Raw genomic sequence first — 18,614 nt, forward strand, 5'->3', positions numbered from 1 at the left:
ATGCATTTAATCTCTTAACACAAAAAAGAGACACTTGTAATTAGCTTTTCTAATAAGAGAACAGATTAATTAAAATTTTATCTAAATAAAAATCACAGTTATTACTTACCAAGGTTTTTGATTCTTGGTAGTACATTGCATGTAAAATGTTTATAAGAAGCTATTTTTCCTTCGTGGGAAGAAATTCCCACATGAGACTCATAAATCCTTAGACTTCTTGGCTTCTTTGGTCTGGAATGCTTAAACTAGAGAATATAAAGTTACATGTATGATTTAATTCAAATATAATGTTACCTGATCAAGCATGTTAAAGGAAATGGTGAATAAATTTAAACATGCTGAAATTCCTTTCAATATAGAGTCATTTCCTCCACTCAATAAAGTTTCATTTGGGACAAAAGAAATCCTTTTTAGGATTTTGCTACTGGACATATTTTAAAGGAAAAATCATTTAATGGCTAATAGCTTATCATTTGGATATGAAAGTTTAACTCTAAACCTTCTAGAAAATAACTTTGTATAGCATGCATGATTAAACAAATGAAAAGTATTTAATAACAAGGCTCAATAAAGAACAAAAAATGGATTCAAAATTAATATACCTCTTAACAAAAATATCAGCTAAATGGTAGTTATATGGTACAGTGTCTTAAGTCACTGCTCGCACCACCAGCCGCCAGTATCAGAATGTTACCTTGAGTCCAGGTGACTCCTCTTCTGAGCCAGCTCCGGGCTAATGAGTCTAGAGACAGCAGATGATGACCCAAGTACTTGGACCCCTAAGTCCTGTCATCAATGTTAGAGGCCAGGATGGAGACCCTGGCTTCAACTTCAGTCTGAACCATTCCTGGCTGCTGTGGCCATGTGGGAAGTGAACTGGTAGATGGAAAATCTCTGTTTCTCTTTCTGTCTTTTTTGTATCTCACTCTGCCTTTCAAATAGATATATTTTTTTATAAACAATGCAAACTAAGAAATATCCTAGTAAATACAAATACAAGACAGTCATTTCAATTTCATTATATAAGACATTCATACTGCTTTAAACCCATGCCAGTAGGAAATAGATATCACTGAAGAATGACAAATCAATTAATGCTGTTGAAAAATAGTATTCCATAGAGATGAGTTTATAAACATTTGATATTATTTTTTTCCATAGCCTCAAATCATGGGATAAAGCAAAAACTCAATTTTTACAGCTACAAATGATTTACTCTGATAAATGTATAAGAGGTATACAATTATGTAAAATTTTAAAACAGATTAAAGAGAAACATTGAATAGTAACATAAATTTTATAAAGCATGATTTTTCCTAGAAAGATAGGAACAAGAATTAAGAAATTATTGTCCTTACCTTATATGGGTATTCTGGATCCCAGTGTATCCAATCGTAGTTTACGTTACCACCTTCACGAGTCACATACTTTGCCCATGGTGAAATGCGATATAAGATCTCTCCACTTTTACTGGTAATAACTACCTAAAATGAAAATTGGATGGCATGACTTTAAGCTTCCTTCAAAATTCTAAATTAGTGATGCATACCAGATTATAAGCACTGTACCAATATGAAAGGAAAAACCGTTGTAAGCATGGGGAATATTGTCCAGAAGGTGAGAGCCTGAAGTACAAATTCTGTCGCTATCAGGTTCTTCACCTACTATTATTATATAATCCTCAAAGTCACTTCATTGGGATGTTTTATGATTGGCAATTCGCATCTTGGCAAACCAAATGCTAGAATGGCTTATTAAGCATACTGTAGATAATTATAAGAGTTTGAGCTGAAAATGGCTGTCATAAGTCAATCAACAATCAAAAAAGAAAGTAATCCTACCTTTAAAAAAAAGATAAGTGGACTATATCACACTATCTCCCTTTCTTCCAATCATTAATGATAACATTGTCAGAAATACAAACATAAAAATAACTTGATTAGCAGTACATTTACATTTATGAATATTCATACAAATATTTTCCATTGCCTTTTGATGACTTTTACATACCTTTCCAATAATTTGTCTTAAAAAATATTAAACTAATCATGGCCAAATATTCTCTTCATTTTCATAAAAGCATACATAGATAGGAAAAATTACTCAAGGGGTATTTTATTCCTAAAGATATGTCTTTTAAGTTGTGTGTCTTTCTAGCATAATACAAAAGAGTAAAATGTTTCCAGAAAATGCTATGCTTACTCTTTAGCCCAGAGTGGGTTATAAAGAAATAAAACACTATAAATCTGTTTCAATGGATACATTTTGTCTAATCTACCCATCCATCCTTTCTTTGTTTTTGCAAATGGCGCTACAGTCACTTGTAGGTGGATCATGAGCCAATAATCACTTTTGAAAGTGTCTGCTAGCAGAGAATATATAACATATTAAATAAAGAACATGAGGAATCTACTTCATGCTGAATTAATTCTCACATCCACTGAAACACTAATTCATTTATCTTGTTGTACATACAAATGCCTTCAGGGGTTAGTGAATGATAATGTGGGAATGAAGAGCTTGTCCATGGGTTTCTGCCACACACACATCATTTGTTTGTCCCCAACTACTGTTTTTTTTTTTTTTTTAAAGATTTATTTCATTACAAAGTCAGATATACAGAGAGGAGAGACAGAGAGGAAGATCTTCCGTCCGATGATTCACTCCCCAAGTGAGCTGCAACGGGCCGGTGCGCGCCGATCCCGGGACCAGGAACCTCTTCCAGGTCTCCCACATGGGTGCAGGGTCCCAAAGCATTGGGCTGTCCTCAACTGCTTTCCCAGGCCACAAGCAGGGAGCTGGATGGGAAGTGCAGCTGCCGGGATTAGAACCGGCGCCCATATGGGATCCCGGGGCGCATTCAAGGCGAGGACTTAAGCTGCTAAGCCACACCGCCGGGCCCCCCAACTACTGTTAAAGGGGGAATTTTTATTTGTATTTGTGTAAGACTTCTCATTTTAAAAAAAAAGTTTTTATTTTTATTTGAAAGCAGGACTTATAGGGAGGGTGGGGAGAGGTCTTCTTTCCGATGGCCATTTTCTAAGAGGCCACAATGCCTAGAGCTGAATTGATCTGAAGCTAGGAGCCAGCAGCTTCTTCCAAGTTTCCCACATTGGTGCAGGTTCCTAAGGACTTCAGTTATCCTCTGCTACTTTCTCAGGCAGTAAGCAGGGAACTAGATTGGAACTGAAACAGCCATGACATGAACCTGCCAGCATCACAGACTGAAGCTTAGCCTACACTTCCACAGCACCAGGCCCAAACTGGGGGGATGGGGGAGACAGGTCACTAATTTTGAAGGCTGTATTTGTAGCCAGCAACCCAGAAGAATGAAATACTGTATCCCTAAAGATTCTTAGCAGGCTCACTCAACGTATGCTCCCAAAAAGTGAATGCTCTGACCAGAGAAAGCTCTCCTCCCTGGTCCCGAAGGACATTTATTGTTCTTCTGTGTCTGCGGACCGCTCAGGGCTTCTGGTTGTCTTTCCGATGACATTGGTTTCTGCGCGGTAGTGTTTGGACTTCTTCCATCACCTGCGGAAGCTCCGGTTGGGGGTGGGTGACCTCAGAGTACTCGGCCTCCGAGGTCATCCAATTCCCTGTGGCCTCCTTGGCAGTTGGGGTATAGTCCTTGTTGCTCGTATTAGTAGTTTGTGGTGAAGGTCTGGGAGTCTTCGTGGTTGGGATCCAAGCTTCCTCCTTACCACCTGCTCCACTCTGGAGTGCCTCCCTGCTCCACGCACATGACCTCCTGGTAAGAGGTTGTCAGGATCGCACCCGATTCCCCCCTCATGCATTGGTATAGTAGTTTTATTGTTGTTTAGTGCCGCTTTGAGTCTGTTGTCTATGAATTACCAGATTTGACCTTGATAGGCTATATTGTACTTTTTTTCTCACTCTTTTTATGGTCCTGAAAGATTTCCCTGCACTCCCTCCCCATTACAGGTTAACATAGCGTATTGAGGGTATAGTAGGTTTTACAGTTTTATGATGTAGATCTTAAATATTCTGACATTAATTGTTGGTTTATAGATTATATTGCGTTATCTTATTGCATTGGATACAGGTTGTTAGAGATTGCACTAATATTACAATATACAGGTACTATCTTTCAAGTTGTCATCTTTTCATCTCAGATTAAGGCGAACATGTGGTATTTAACCTTTTGGGATTGGTTCATTTCTCTTAGCATGATGGATTCCAGTCGGGCCCACTTGTCCACAAAGAACTGCATTTCGTTTTTTTTAATAGCTGAGTAGTATTCCATAGAGTAGATGAACCATAGCTTTCTTATCCAGTATTCTATTGATGGGCATTTTGGCTGCTTCCAGGTTTTTGCGATTGTAGATTGTGCTGCTATGAACATAGGCGTGCATGTTGGTTTCTTGTGTAGGAGATCTTTTGGATATATCCCTAGGAGTGCTATTGCTGGATCATATGGTATGCTGATTTTCAGTTGTTTGAGTATTCCACCTCTGGACCCCCGCCCTCCCTCGCAGTGACCATCAGGATCGCTTCGAAAACCCCTCACAGCAAACAAACAATCATACAAACTAAAAAAAAAAAAAAAAAAAACTAAAATAAATAGACAAACAACAGAAAGTAGAGCCTGGAATCTGACAGGAAAGAGCTGGCGTGGATTGGCTCATGCCTTGCTGGGTGGGACACAAAGATTAGTCACCCCTCACCATGGTGTTGAGGATTTTCCTGCACTCCCCCCCCAAAAAAAATGTTCTGCACCTTAAATTTTTTTTTTTTAAAGATTTTATTCATTTTATTACAGCCAGATATACACAGAGGAGGAGAGACAGAGAGGAAGATCTTCCGTCCGATGATTCACTCCCCAAGTGAGCCGCAACGGGCCAGTGCACGCCGATCCGAAGCCGGGAACCTGGAACCTCTTCCAGGTCTCCCACGCGGGTGCAGTGTCCCAATGCATTGGGCCGTCCTCCACTGCTTTCCCAGGCCACAAGCAGGGAGCTGGATGGGAAGTGGAGCAGCCGGGATTAGAACCGGCGCCCATATGGGATCCCGGGGCTTTCAAGGCGAGGACTTTAGCCGCTAGGCCATGCCACCGGGCCCTGCACCTTAAATGTTGACAAATATCTTGTTAGAGTTACAAGCCAGTTTAGATTATCCCAAAATCTGCCAAGATCAACAAAATTATACATCAACACAACAAATGGCTAAATACTAAAATGAAATAGACACGAGACAGCTGAATGGTACCCTATAGCCTTTTCAAGGTATATAGCAGCCGGTCCGGTCCTGTATATAAACTAAAATTGAGATGTCAATGAGCTAATCATAGGTTGTGGTTAGGACTTGTTTTTTGGGTTTTTTTTTTTGTTTGTTTGTTTGTTTGTTTTAACATACTGGTTACTCAAAACCATGTCAATTCCATAATATTGCAAATTGCTGTTGATGTTATATTGGGACTCTTAATTGACTGGGATGATATTATACCAGCTCTAACTTCGGACCAGAAATGGTCTCCCCAAGAAACTGTTCAACCCATCTGGACAATAAGTAGCTGGACTCCATGCTTAGTATATGTTTGCAAGGAAAGAATCTTGATTGAATTTGAACTGTAATGCTGCATCAAGGTGGAGGAATCCACCAGGGGGGAGGGGGAGGGGGAGGGGGAGGGGTGGGGGGATTCCCAGAGCCTATGAAACTGTCACATAATGCTAAATATTAATAAAAATATATATAAAAATTTAAAAAAAGTGAATGCTCTGATTTTAAGGAATGAGAAAATGCCATTTTTGTTCTCAGCATCCATCTGAGCCAATACTATCCATCTCTGTGGAAATAGTTGGAATTCTTCCCCTTGGAAGACAAGGGGAATCAGTGCAAATATGCTTACTGTGCTGTGAGTAAGAAAAATCACTTGTCTCTGACATGAATCTTGCCTGATCCCTCCAGAATCCACAAAAGGGTAACAGGTTAACTCCCACAGAAGGAAATCAGATGTGTTATACCACAGTATTGGCCCCAACTTCATATCATACCACAAAGCAAGTTGAAGAGAACCAGCTTCGTTAAGTTTTCAGTGATGATGAATTCAGCAGCTAGGAGAAGTCACTAATACCATCAAATGGAAAATCTCATACAAAACTAATGTGAGTAAAACAGCACCAATTTTTCGAAAAATACTTTGGCCACAAACATCCACAGTCCCTAAAAATTATTCTAGTGATTCTGCAATTATAGTTAAAGAAGTTTGTTTCATAAAAATAGTTACAGTTGGACTCAAAGAACCAGGCAAACCCAAATGACTGGTCAGTGCATGTTTGTTAAAACATTACCTTTAAAAATACCAAGGGAGGCAAAAACAAAATTGCTTCCCGATTATTTTTCATTTTACATACATATGCAATCAAATATATTTATCCATTATTAATAACTTTTGTTTTCCAGGAATACTGTCCTTTATTTTCACTATGCTTTGCTTTCAGGGTATCGAAAATGAAAACCTAAGTTTTGTAAGCATTATAAGGGCATAAATGATGTTTTCACACACATATCAATACAGCCTTGCTTTGCAGGTGGTAGAGTTTTATAGACCCTAAATATTTAACATTGACATAGTATTATAAAATAAACCTGAAAAAATATTGATTACTGGATTCCTTTTCCAATGATAATTTTTTCTACATAAAACTGATATTTTGCAAAACTGTAGGATTCACAAAGTTTCTATTTTCAATCCTTTAACATATCCTTTAGATCATCCTGATTATCTGTTTGATTTATAGAAGGTAACCATAAAAAGGCAATATCAAGGAAATATGTGAATTACAATACAATCCTAATACAAAAGTCAAATTAACTCAATGAACTGTTTGAGAAAAATAAACTTACTTCAAACATTACTTTAAAACTCCAAAATGCAAAATAAGAAATTTTCATAAGTGGTGAATATCTGAAAATTGTATATATGTGTGTATGTGAGAATGAGTGTGTGTGTGCATAAGAATCCATTCATGCTACAAATATATTTTTGAAAGATTCTCACAAAATAATATAGTTCCGTGTATTAGAAAATTACCAAGATAAGATACTCCTCGGGTGGTCAGCAATTTTATATAAATAAAGTGGATATACTCAGCTGGCTAGAAATGTTAGCATTTTCTAAGAGACAGCACTGAATGGCCTCATGGCTGAATATGTGGCTCACAAAAAGGCACAGCTACACAATAATATAATTCAGACTTCCCAAATCTTACAAACAAAGTCTCCTCATACAAACGGGGCACCTTTTCCTTCAAAAAAAACAATATAGGAGAAACAAAAGATTGCTGACCATGGGAGGAAAGCATAGCTGAGACTGTAGAAAGCTTTTGAACAGAATCCAATGGAGTAGAGAACTAGAAGAGGACAACTGCCAGGCAAGGTGACCGAGGCTCCCTGGAATCCACTGCAGGGAGGCTGGTGGCATGCAAGTGAGGAAGAGTTGCTGAAAATGCTCAGTATTGCAGCTGGCAGCCCAGGAGGGTAACCATAGACCAAGCACCCCAAGCCACAGACAATGACCTGATGAGTTTCAAATCAGTACATAGAGTCTCCAGGCAGAAGCCTCCCCAATGAGAGAGTGGGAGGCAAAGACACCCATAGGATAAAACACTGATGAAGGAAAGGAAGCACAAGGAGAAACCCAGAAATACTCAACCTGGGATCATATGACTGAAGAGGGCATGTCATTGAGAAATGAGCCATTGGGGAGGACCAGCTGGTGTGTGCACCAGCTGGTGTGTGGAGAGGGATGCGGGCAGTGAGAACTGAGTCTGTCACACTCAAAGGGCCTATGCCCTGAATGCCCTGGAGACATACTCTGACCTTGCAAGAGCGAGAGACATGTTCCCTGGGTGGGGCAGAGTCGATTCCAGAAGCCAAATAGCAGGAGAGTGCGGATCCTTGGCCGCCCAAAGCCACTATCTGTGCACAACTGCCAAATCCACTGCTTGCCCCAGCAGTGGCTTTCAGTGTGCACCTGCCCAATCCATCCTGAAGAAGGGAGGTCAAAGAGGAACCCTCCCCAAAAAGGTGCACAGTGGTGTCACTGTGTCTCAGTAGTCTCAGAGATATAATACACCCCAGAAAATTCCAGCAAAACACCTGAGACTGAAGGCCCGCAGGAGCACATACATTACCAACAGGAATGAGAATGCCCACAGATCTGAAAGGCCATGGGGAAGGGTAACAGAAAAAGAGGAAGCATCAAAAATGAGGAAACCAGTAAGTCCCTCAAAAATGAACAAAAGGACATACCACTCTAAGAGCTGCAGGATAAAGATACTGAAGATCTCCCAGAAGGAGCAATACAAAAAACACCATAAAACAAGCTAAATACTATAATGAAAGCAGACACAAGACAGGTGAATAGTAACCTATAGCCATTTTAAGGTATATAGAACCCAGCTGTATATAAACTAAAATTGAAATATCAATGAAGAAGTCACAGGATGTGGTTAAGAACTTGCATTTTTTTTAGCATATTGGTTACTCAATGCTATGTCAATTAACTCCATAACGTTATAAATTGTTGCTAATGTTATGTTGGGGCTTTTAATTGATCGGGATGATGCTCTGTCAGCTCTACCTTCAGACCAGAGAACGTCTCCCCAACAAGCCGTTGAACTTATCTGCACAGTCAGATGCTGGACTCTATGCTTGGTATATGTTTGCAATGAAAGAATCTCAACTGAACTTGAACTGTGGTAATACAACAACGTGGAGGAATCCACCATAGGGGGAGAGTTTGGGGAGGGGTGAGGGGAATCCCAGTACCTATAAAACTGTGTCACACCAAGGAGGCCACAGGGAAATGGATGCCCTCGGAGGCCGAGTACTCTGAGGTCACCACCCCCAACCGGAGCTTCCACAGGGGATGGAAGAAGTCCAAACACTACTGTGCAGAAACCAACGTCATCGGAAAGACAACCAGAAGCCCTGAGCGGTCCGCAGACACAGAAGAACAATAAACGTCCTTCGAGACCAGGGAGGAGAGCTTTCTCTGGTCCGAGCCTGGCTCCACCTCTGGACCCCCGTCCTCCCTCGCAATGACCATCGGGATCGCTCCGAAAACCTCTCATAGCAAACAATCATACAAACTAAAAAAACCTAAAATAAATAGACAAACAACAAAAAAGTAGAGCTTGGAATCTGACAGGAAAGAGCTGGTGTGGATTGGCTCATGCCTCGCTGGGTGGGACACAAAGATTGGTCACCCCTCACCATGGTGTTGAGGATTTTCCTGCACAACCTCCCCCCCACAAAAAAATGTTCTGCACCTTAATTGTCGACAAATGTCTTGTTAGAGTTACAAGCCAGTCTAGATTATCCCAAAATCTGCCAAGATCAGCAAAATTATACTTCAACACAACGAATGGCTAAATACTAAAATGAAATAGACACGAGACAGCTGAATGGTACCTTATAGCCATTTTAAGGTATATAGCAGCCGGTCCTGTATATAAACTAAAATTGAGATGTCAATGAGCTAATCATAGGTTGTGGTTAAGAACTTGCTTTTTTTTTTTTTTTTAACATACTGGTTACTCAAAACCATGTCAATTCCATAATGTTGCAAATTGCTGTTGATGTTATATTGGGACTCTTAATTGACTGGGATGATATTCTACCAGCTCTAACTTCGGACCAGACATGGTCTCCCCAAGAAACTGTTCAACCCATCTGGACAATAAGTAGCTGGACTCTATGCTTGGTATACGTTTGCAAGGAAAGAATCTTGATTGATTTTGAACTGTAATACTGCATCAAGGTGGAGGAATCCACCAGGGGGGAGGGGAGGGGAGGGGGAGGGGGAAGGGTGGGGGGATTCCCAGAGCCTATGAAACTGTCACATAATGCAAAATAATTAATAAACAAAACTGTGTCACAAAATGCAATGTAATTAATAATAAAGAAAAACATCATAAAACTCTTCAGAGACAATGAGAAACTATGTCAAGAACTCAAGCAATTTTAAGAAATATCTCACCACAGAGATAAAACTGATAAAAAACAGGTCCAAACTGAAATACTTTAGCTAAAGAAAATATTAGGAAGAACGATATTCTGCCAGCTCTGCTTTTAGACCAGAGATGGTCTCCCCAAGAAACGGTTGAATTGATCTGGACAATAAGATGCTGGACTCTATGCATGGTACATGCCTGCAATGAAAGAAGCATGACTGGAGTTGAACTGTAATAATGCAACAAGATGGAGTAATCCACCATGGAAGGGGGAGGGTACAGGGAGAGATTGGGGGAACCTCATTATGAAACGATATCATAAAATGAAATGCAATAAAAAATAAAATGAAAATAAAAAAATAGAAAAGAACACATTAGGAAGTCTAAACAATCAAATGAATACTGCAGAAGAAAGAATATCAGAATTGGAAGATAATCAATTTGAGAACATGCGATTAATTGAACATATAGAAGAGAACCTGAATAAAGCCAAAAATCTATCCAGTAAATGAATGATATCATCAAAACATCAAATATCAGAATTATAGGAATTCCTGAAGACATGGAAAGAGAAGAGAGGGTTGTAGGAGGTATTAAATGAAATTATAAAAGAGAACTTCCCAAACATTGGAAACTTTACGGGAAGGCTAATACAGGAAAGGCAGAGAAGCCCAAACATGTCTGATTTAAAAAGACCTTCACCCAGACACATCATTGTCAAGTACTCCTCAACTGAACATAAAGAAAAAATACTGAACAAGCATGAAAACACAATCAGATAATGCAAAGGAGAGAAATCAATCAACTTCTCAGAACAGACGCTCCAAGAAAAAAGGGAATGGGGTAACATTTTTCACATCCTAAAACCAAAAAAAAACTGTCAATCCAGGAAAATACATCCAACAAAGCTCTCATTTGTATTTGAAAATGAAATAAAATATTTCCACAGTAAAAAAAAATTAGAATATGCCAACACTAATCTAGCCTTGGAAAAGCTACCCAGAAATATGTTGAAGTCAGAAAGAAAAAAACTTGATCAGAACCAAAGAAGCAAAATAAGTGTTTTTTTTAAAAAGAATATATTACTTAGAGACAGTGAAAAAAATATTGATCAAATCAGTTACTGGGTGGAGTATGAAGAGCTATTTATTCTGTATGAAACAGTGACACCTCCTTCTACTTTCACCTTTATGGAACTTCATTAAAGTATACATTAACTATACACACACACTCACACACATATGTAAGTATACATGTCAAGTCATACAACATATCTTAATACAGGCATGCACAAATACAAGATATTTTACAAACAGGTATAGTATGTCAATCAGATGATAGAATTGCCACATATTATAGGCCATCTTAACAGTTCTTAACATTGTAGTATCCCAATTATGCCAAGTCTCTGGAAGCTATGCAAGAAACATGAGGGTGATGAGGCCATTCATTGAGCAGTGGCTATTGACCAAAAAAGAATAAGACATATCTTGACTCTTCCATGAAGTTCAGCCATATTGCACAGTGCTATACATCACTATTGTATGTGTAAATGAGTGTTTACATGCATTCACAACATGACTGAAGTATATACTGTCATCTGTTGGTATCTACGAAGGATTGGTTCCAAGTTATCCCCACTGAGATACCATCTGGAAACATTCAAGTCCTTTATATAAAATTGTAATGAAGAAAGGAAAGAAACAAAAAAGGAGGTTGGTGTCGGGATATTTGCCCTCAGAAACACACAGGTAAGTGGCCAGAGCCATGGCATAGTGTGGTAAGCCTCTGCTTGTGGCACCATCATCACATATAGGTGCTGGTTCAAGTCAAGCCTGCTCCACTTCTGATCCACGTACCTACTAATACACTGGGAAAGAAGCGGAGACAACCCACGAGTTTATGGCCCTCTGCAGCCTCGTAGGAAACCCATAAGTTCTTTATGGCTCCTGACTGTGGACTGTCAGTGCTGATCATTGCAGGCAGTTAAGGGTGAACAAATGGATGGAAGATCTGTGCTTGTCTCTTTTACCACTGTGTTTTAAATAAAAATGAATACATCTTTAAAAAAAGAATATAAAAGAAACACAGAGACAAAACTTTCAGCTGTAAGCAAAAAATTGATGTAACTTTCTTTCTACACAGTATCCAGACCACAAACAATGCCTGAGAAGCAATGAATTGTAGTTTTATGGAGCTTACTTGTAGGGACATGTACATCCATTCAGTGGTGCATGAAGTTTGGGGAAGGGTCATTCATTTTCAAAGTGAGGCAAGCATACAAGACATCTCTTGCATTCAGGTTGCACCAGAATTCAATTAGGGTGAAAGCTTTAATGTAAAGAGTGGCAGAGAGTTTTGTACCAGGGAAAGATGATAGTAAGAGTGTCATGTCACTTGTCCACAGATCTCTGAAGCCAGAGAGTCCTGCTTTTGTCCAAGCCATCACTCAAATTATTCTACAGGAATGCCTGTTTGCTCTCAACTTCAATTAGACTGAGGTTATATTATAATTATTGTTGTTTTTATTATTTGTACAAGGTGGGAGAGGGTCCATGCCAAAATATTGTGAACCATTTGCATATAACCCTATTGTACACTCTAAATCATCTCTAGACCACACGTAATAAATATTACAGTGCCAATGCTTTGTTAGTAATTGCAATATTTATTAAAAAGCAGGAAATAATAAGAAAAATCTGTACATGTTTCATACACACTTTTCTTCAAATATTTTTAGTCTGCAGTTGGCAGAATCTAAACACAGAACTCACCAACATGGAGAGCTATGTATTTATGCACAAACAAACCCCCCCCACACACACACACACACATATTATGAAAGAGACATTCACATGCATACACACTGTAATTTATTCTTAAAATTTAGACATAGGATAAAAAAGTTACCATAAAATAAAATCAAAATTTTATAACTGAGTAGGATTTTAAGTGCTATTAGAGGGAGATTCTGATAATTGCCTCAATGACCCAAATCCAACAGAAAGAAATATGTCTTATTTCTAAATAATTCAGCATAAACATTATTTTAAAATGCATGAGACTTGTCATAACTAAAACTTTAAATAGCTTAATATAATTCAAGATGTAGTTGTTAAATCTTACTTTAATTCAACTAACATTCTAATATTTTCCTTGTTTTCAAAACAGAAGACTATTTTTATGTTTTATTCACAGTTCAGAAGGTTTCTCCTGCTGGATTAATTTAACATTTATTAAGATTATATAAGAAAGAATCTCATTTCCCTGTGGGAGGTTGAACCTGACCTGCTAAAAAATCACATCCAACTCAGCTAGAATGCGTGATCAGAGAGCAAAAGGGATATATCGACGGATGTGACTGACGTAAGGCTCTGAAGACTGCAGGATTACCAGGAAGACGATCATGTACACCTAATAAAGAGGAAGCAGAGGGAGATCTACACACAGAAGAGAAGGCAGCGAGACCAAAGACACAGAGGGATTGGAATCACATGCACCAAAGAAACTCGGCAGCCACCAGAAAATCCAAATGTCCGGGAAGAATCTCCGCAGGAGTCTCCAGGAGGACTGTGGTCTGACAACACCTGGATTTTAGTATGGTGATACTGATTTCCAGCTTCTGCCCTCCAAACTTGTGGCAGAGAAAGACTAAGTGAGCAATTTCTTATTTAAAGCTAAAATGGACATATTCTGGTTTCTTAGAACATAGGATGTGCTCAAGTTTAATTATGTTGTTCGCGCTGGAAAGAGTTAAATGACAGCTAAGAAGCCAAATTAATACCTTTTAACTCATTCATTTATTACTCCCCAAAAGCAGTCAAATGTATTGCAATGCATTTCAGTGATCTGAATAAGAGACTTTTGGACAGTTCAGAATAATAACTACTGAGTTCCAGAATGGATCCAGGAGCTTTCAAAGAAGTGAATTTACAAGAGACACTTCTCTGGGTAGCTTTCTCCCCACATCGTCCTTACTAGAAATGAAATAAAACACCACTCCTTCATGATGTAAAAAGATTTTGAATTCAGCATTTGGAAAATTTAAGGGGTTCCTTTTTAAACCAAATATTTGGTATATTTATTTCATTTAACAGACGAGACTAGAAGAACAGCCCAATGAATTTGTAATTAGAAAAAGAACTAAAAACACTCTCTGATATTAAAAGATATTTCATTATAGCCTTTGAAGTTACATATGCATTAGTAGGAAAACAAAGATATAATTACATTAGAAAAGTATTTTCTAATGGCAGACCTTAATATATTTAAACGACTGCTGCCTGGATAAAACTGCCTATAGTTAATTGATAATGTTACATAAATTAAGGTTATATTCAGACTGTATAGGCCATAAATAATGTTTCTAATCTGACCTTGCTATAAGTAACAAGTGAATAAATAACTATCATCCAGAAATTATCCAATTTTTGACTTATATTATTTGACTACTGCTGTTTCCATATTTCAGAGATCTTTACCCTTTCCATAATGTAGCTCATAATTTCAATTAAATAACTTTTAAAAAGCCACATACATCATTGTGATACAATTTATATTTACAATGTTCAGGAACTGAAAGAGGTGACAGATTAAACCCCTTGAAATCATACTATCTCTGCTAGTAGCTTAAATAAAAAGAGATATGAATAAGTTGATTGTTTAAAAAATTATGTATTGATGAATTTTCACTGTATCTTATTATTTGTTTTTCTTTTTTTTTAATAATCTTACTTAGTTGATTAGGGTACAAGGGGTCAAGGGTTACAGGAAGGTGGGTAATACCATTGTTTCTACACTAATATCATTTTTTCCTGTATCTGGAGTCAGGAAACAAAGAAGCAACCCCCACAGCCTCACTCCCATCCCTGGTCCCCGATGTGAGGTGCGCTCCAAGGGTCCTGCTCAAGCAGTTTTGATAGTTCATCAGTTCTGGATTGCTGCCAATCTTGCTATTCCAATTGCGACGAAACCTATTCAGAATCCACTGGCAGACAGTCTCTTCATGGTTGGGGTTCTGAGATCAACAGTTCAGTTGGAGGGATCTCCAAAGAAACTTCATCTGTGGTGATCCCAGACCTGATTCTTGTGTGTGCTTGCCAGTACAGGGTCCAGCACAGTCCATCGCCCCAATTAGCTTATGCACATGTTGGTCGTTGCAACTGCTGGGTCAGTTCTGTTTCCAGTCCTGTCTTCCACGTGAACCAACGGGTGCTGTAGTCCAGACTGATTCTACCCACTTCATACTCGGTCCTCACGCAAACCAGTGAGAGATGCAGCCTAGTTGGGGCAACTCCCCATAACCCCCACCAAGGCCCCTACCTGGACACTCATGCATGCCAGTATGTACTGCAGACTTGTTCAGTCTGTCCCATATCCCATTTAGCTCTTGCACATGTCAATGGGGATTGAAGCCTAGTTCAATCCAACCAACCTATTACCCAGCCCCCACACAAATACTGGCGGGTGCCTTTCTGTCTAGCCACCCCTGCCACTGTCCTGGTTTTCGTGCTCTCCAGTGGGAATGGTAACCCAAGAGGGAGATGCCCACTATCTCCCTACTAGGCCATTCCCACTCCTGGATTATGCACTCTCCAGGTGGTTCTGGAGTTTAACTTGACAGATAAAGCTCCCAGTGCCACCCTCTGCCAGCTGATGCTGCAGCAAAGCCCAACCAACCCTCACCCACTCTAATTTTTGCTTGCATCAGTCAGAGCAGTCAGCCCAACCTGGCCCTTCCCTTTCTAGTTCACATGAGGCCCACAGGTGTTGTAGCCCTGCCTGGTCTGGTCTGCCCCCATCCCAACTCACGTTTTCCAGCAGGAGTGGTTGTCCATCAGGGTAGCCGCCATTTCCCCTGCCAGCTTTGCCTCCTTCTCCCCTGGATCTCACTGTGCTCTCACTGTATCTCACTGTGGGCTGTTTGGGCACTGCAACAACATCTGGTACAGCTCACCCCACCTTGACATTCCTTAATGTGCACTGGTTTGTGTGGCGACCGAACCTGGCCTGACCCACACTCTATTCTGGTGCTTGGATTCGCCAGCAGGTGATGTGAACGGTTCAGCCTGGTCTGCCCCCCACCTATGCCATATATATTCCGGTGGGTAACTTCGTCTGGCCTGGTCTGGGTTACTCCCTGTTGCGGTTCTTGCGCTCACCTGTAGAGACTACATCCCGACAGAAGAGTTTCCCAAGCTCCTCCATCAGAACCTCTCCCTATGCCAGATCTTGTGTGTACTGGTAGGTCCATGGGCCAACAGTCAAAAGGTCATAAATATACAGAACAAAAAAGGCAGCTCTTGAGTCACAATGTCCTTAGCTATTTTGTCCCAGATATAACATTGATAACAGAATTACAGAGATATACATACACATTATTGTAAGACATGGCAAGCCAGAAGCTGGAATTTTGTCAAAAGCAAACAAAAGAAAACCAGTATTTCTAAAAGCAAGTCCTTACTGTGAAAGATGTAGAGAGACAAACAGATGCTTCTATTCCTATAAAAGGTCTATTAGCCCCCAAGTTTTACACCCTAGTTCCCCAGTATTCTGGCCTAGTTAAGAAGTATTACAACTGTAATATTTTTTGAATCTCTGCCTTTCATTGAAGCAGATCTTTAAAGAAATAAAGAAACAGCTAAGTAAAACTGATAAACTGTTTGCTTCATTTCAAGTACATTACTTGAACAAAAACCATATAAAGTGAGGTCAGTATAAAATGACAAAATCCAAGGGGATTAGGTGAGATTTGGGAAGCAGGCATTGAAAATGACATAGAAAATAACTACCCCTAAGTGAAAAGAAAAGGAACAATGCTGGTACGCTGTAATCGGGTAAAGATTGATTAGGTGTCTTAGACTAGAAAACAAATGAATTACCTATGATATAAAAATAAAGGATTTAAACGTCCAAGACATTGAAAAATCAATATAGTAATAACCAAAAAAAGGCTATGAAAACGGGAAAAAATCAGTGAGTTTTCATTACTGAGAAAGTGTGCTTCAAAGAGATGCATCCATGTGCAGTGAAGGCTAGAATTCTATTAAGTAAACAGAGTTACTCTCTGGTATAATGCCAATAACAATATCTAAGAAGTATTTTTGCAAGTGATAGGATAGGGGAGATACTATCATAAAATATTCTGAAGCTCTTATTAGCATATTTTATTAAGTACAATTATAAAAAGGCTATCTGGTACTAAACTGAATTATCTGCAAAACATGATATGATTTCAAAACAGTCATTCTAAGTGCTGTTGCAATGAAGACATAAAATGTGAATGTAAAAAATAACCCCTAAAGAAATCTAGAGAAATTTCAGATAATACACAATTTTAAAAATTCTAAGGTGAGAAAACACAAAATGACAAATTTAGTACACACTGAAATAAAATTTTCCACGATTACACTTAACGACTACTAAATAGTTAATAAGAAAAATATTTCCAGAGTATTTTTTTACAAATAAGATTGCATAGTACAGATTGCAATCTATCACTCCTATGTTTTTTTTTTTCCACAGAAGACCTGTATTTTGACGGTCAGAGATGGTACTAAGGGAAACAAAAACTATTTTATGAACTTTAATAGGAAATAAAGTACCCACCAAGTTAGAAAGTGATGTAACAATGATAAATTGGGCCATATCTACATGTAACATATCACTCTAGAAGTTAATTTTGAATGATTTCTAGTCAACTGAATTTTTTCCAACTTAAAAAAAATTTTTTTAAAAAAAGAGAGTCAGAAATTGCAGGAATCCTTCAACAATGAACTCATGTACTGTAAGTGGAAATGGTTATAGTCCAAAGTGGTGGTAAATAAGAAGTCTTCACCATAGATCATTTAAGTATCGTACTGTAGTCCTGCCTAGTTCAGGTAGATTTAAATCAAACAAAAGTGTTCCCACTGCAAGTACAGATAAAGCAAAGGCACAAGTTGGCTGCCTTGAGCTCTGTCCCTCAGGTATGACTTCTCTGGAGAAGCTGGGAAATTAGTGAATAAAAAGAGCCAATGGTACCTCACGTTGATAATGCACATCAGGGATAATTCACCTACTTCCCATGTGAGGCAAAACAAATACTCTTGTGACAAGGTTCAGTGACCTGTAACTGAGTGTTTAAACAATCAGTCCAACAGGCAATTTTCAATGAGGACTCAGGGAATTAATCAGCCTATTAAATAATACTGGATGGGCAAAAATGAATATTATAATGATTGAGAAATAAAGTTTTAACTTGAGGAAGTTTAGGACAGAACCCATTGGCAATTGGAATGCCAGTGTCACAGATGGCAGCTTAACTTGTGCTACAATGCCACCCACTCTGATCCCTATTTCAAAGCACTCTCTTCACCTTACCCGTTGTCTCTGATTAGATTGTCACCTTCAGTCTAGTGCCTTTAATGATAATGTAACATAAAGAAAGCAAAAGACAAAATAAAATACTAACATCCTTTTAACACAAGACAAAAAATAATATGCTTTATAAAACATTAACAATACTTTTGTAGATACTCAAAATTGTTTTTGCAACAAAATTATTTTGATCATTATTTTGAATTTTAATGTAGTATTTCAATATTTTGTGATCATTTTTAATTCCTGATATCCTGATCTTCCTAACAAAATATT

The 18,614-nt window shown here is 38.6% G+C and overlaps 1 protein-coding gene across 1 annotated transcript in view; it reads right to left on the reverse strand.

The window, feature by feature from the left end:
* The window catches only part of GBE1 (1,4-alpha-glucan branching enzyme 1), a 301,333-nt gene that overhangs the window by 142,750 nt on the left and 139,969 nt on the right, over positions 1–18,614 (reverse strand). Inside the window, exons 4-5 of the mRNA XM_058661769.1 lie at positions 1,359–1,484; positions 110–245 (exon numbers count right to left, since the gene is read on the reverse strand). Coding sequence (XP_058517752.1) covers positions 110–245; positions 1,359–1,484 — 262 coding nt within the window. The remainder of the gene's footprint in view (positions 1–109; positions 246–1,358; positions 1,485–18,614) is intronic.

Source organism: Ochotona princeps, chromosome 3 (genome assembly GCF_030435755.1).
Source record: "Ochotona princeps isolate mOchPri1 chromosome 3, mOchPri1.hap1, whole genome shotgun sequence".
NCBI classification, from domain to species: domain Eukaryota; kingdom Metazoa; phylum Chordata; class Mammalia; order Lagomorpha; family Ochotonidae; genus Ochotona; species Ochotona princeps.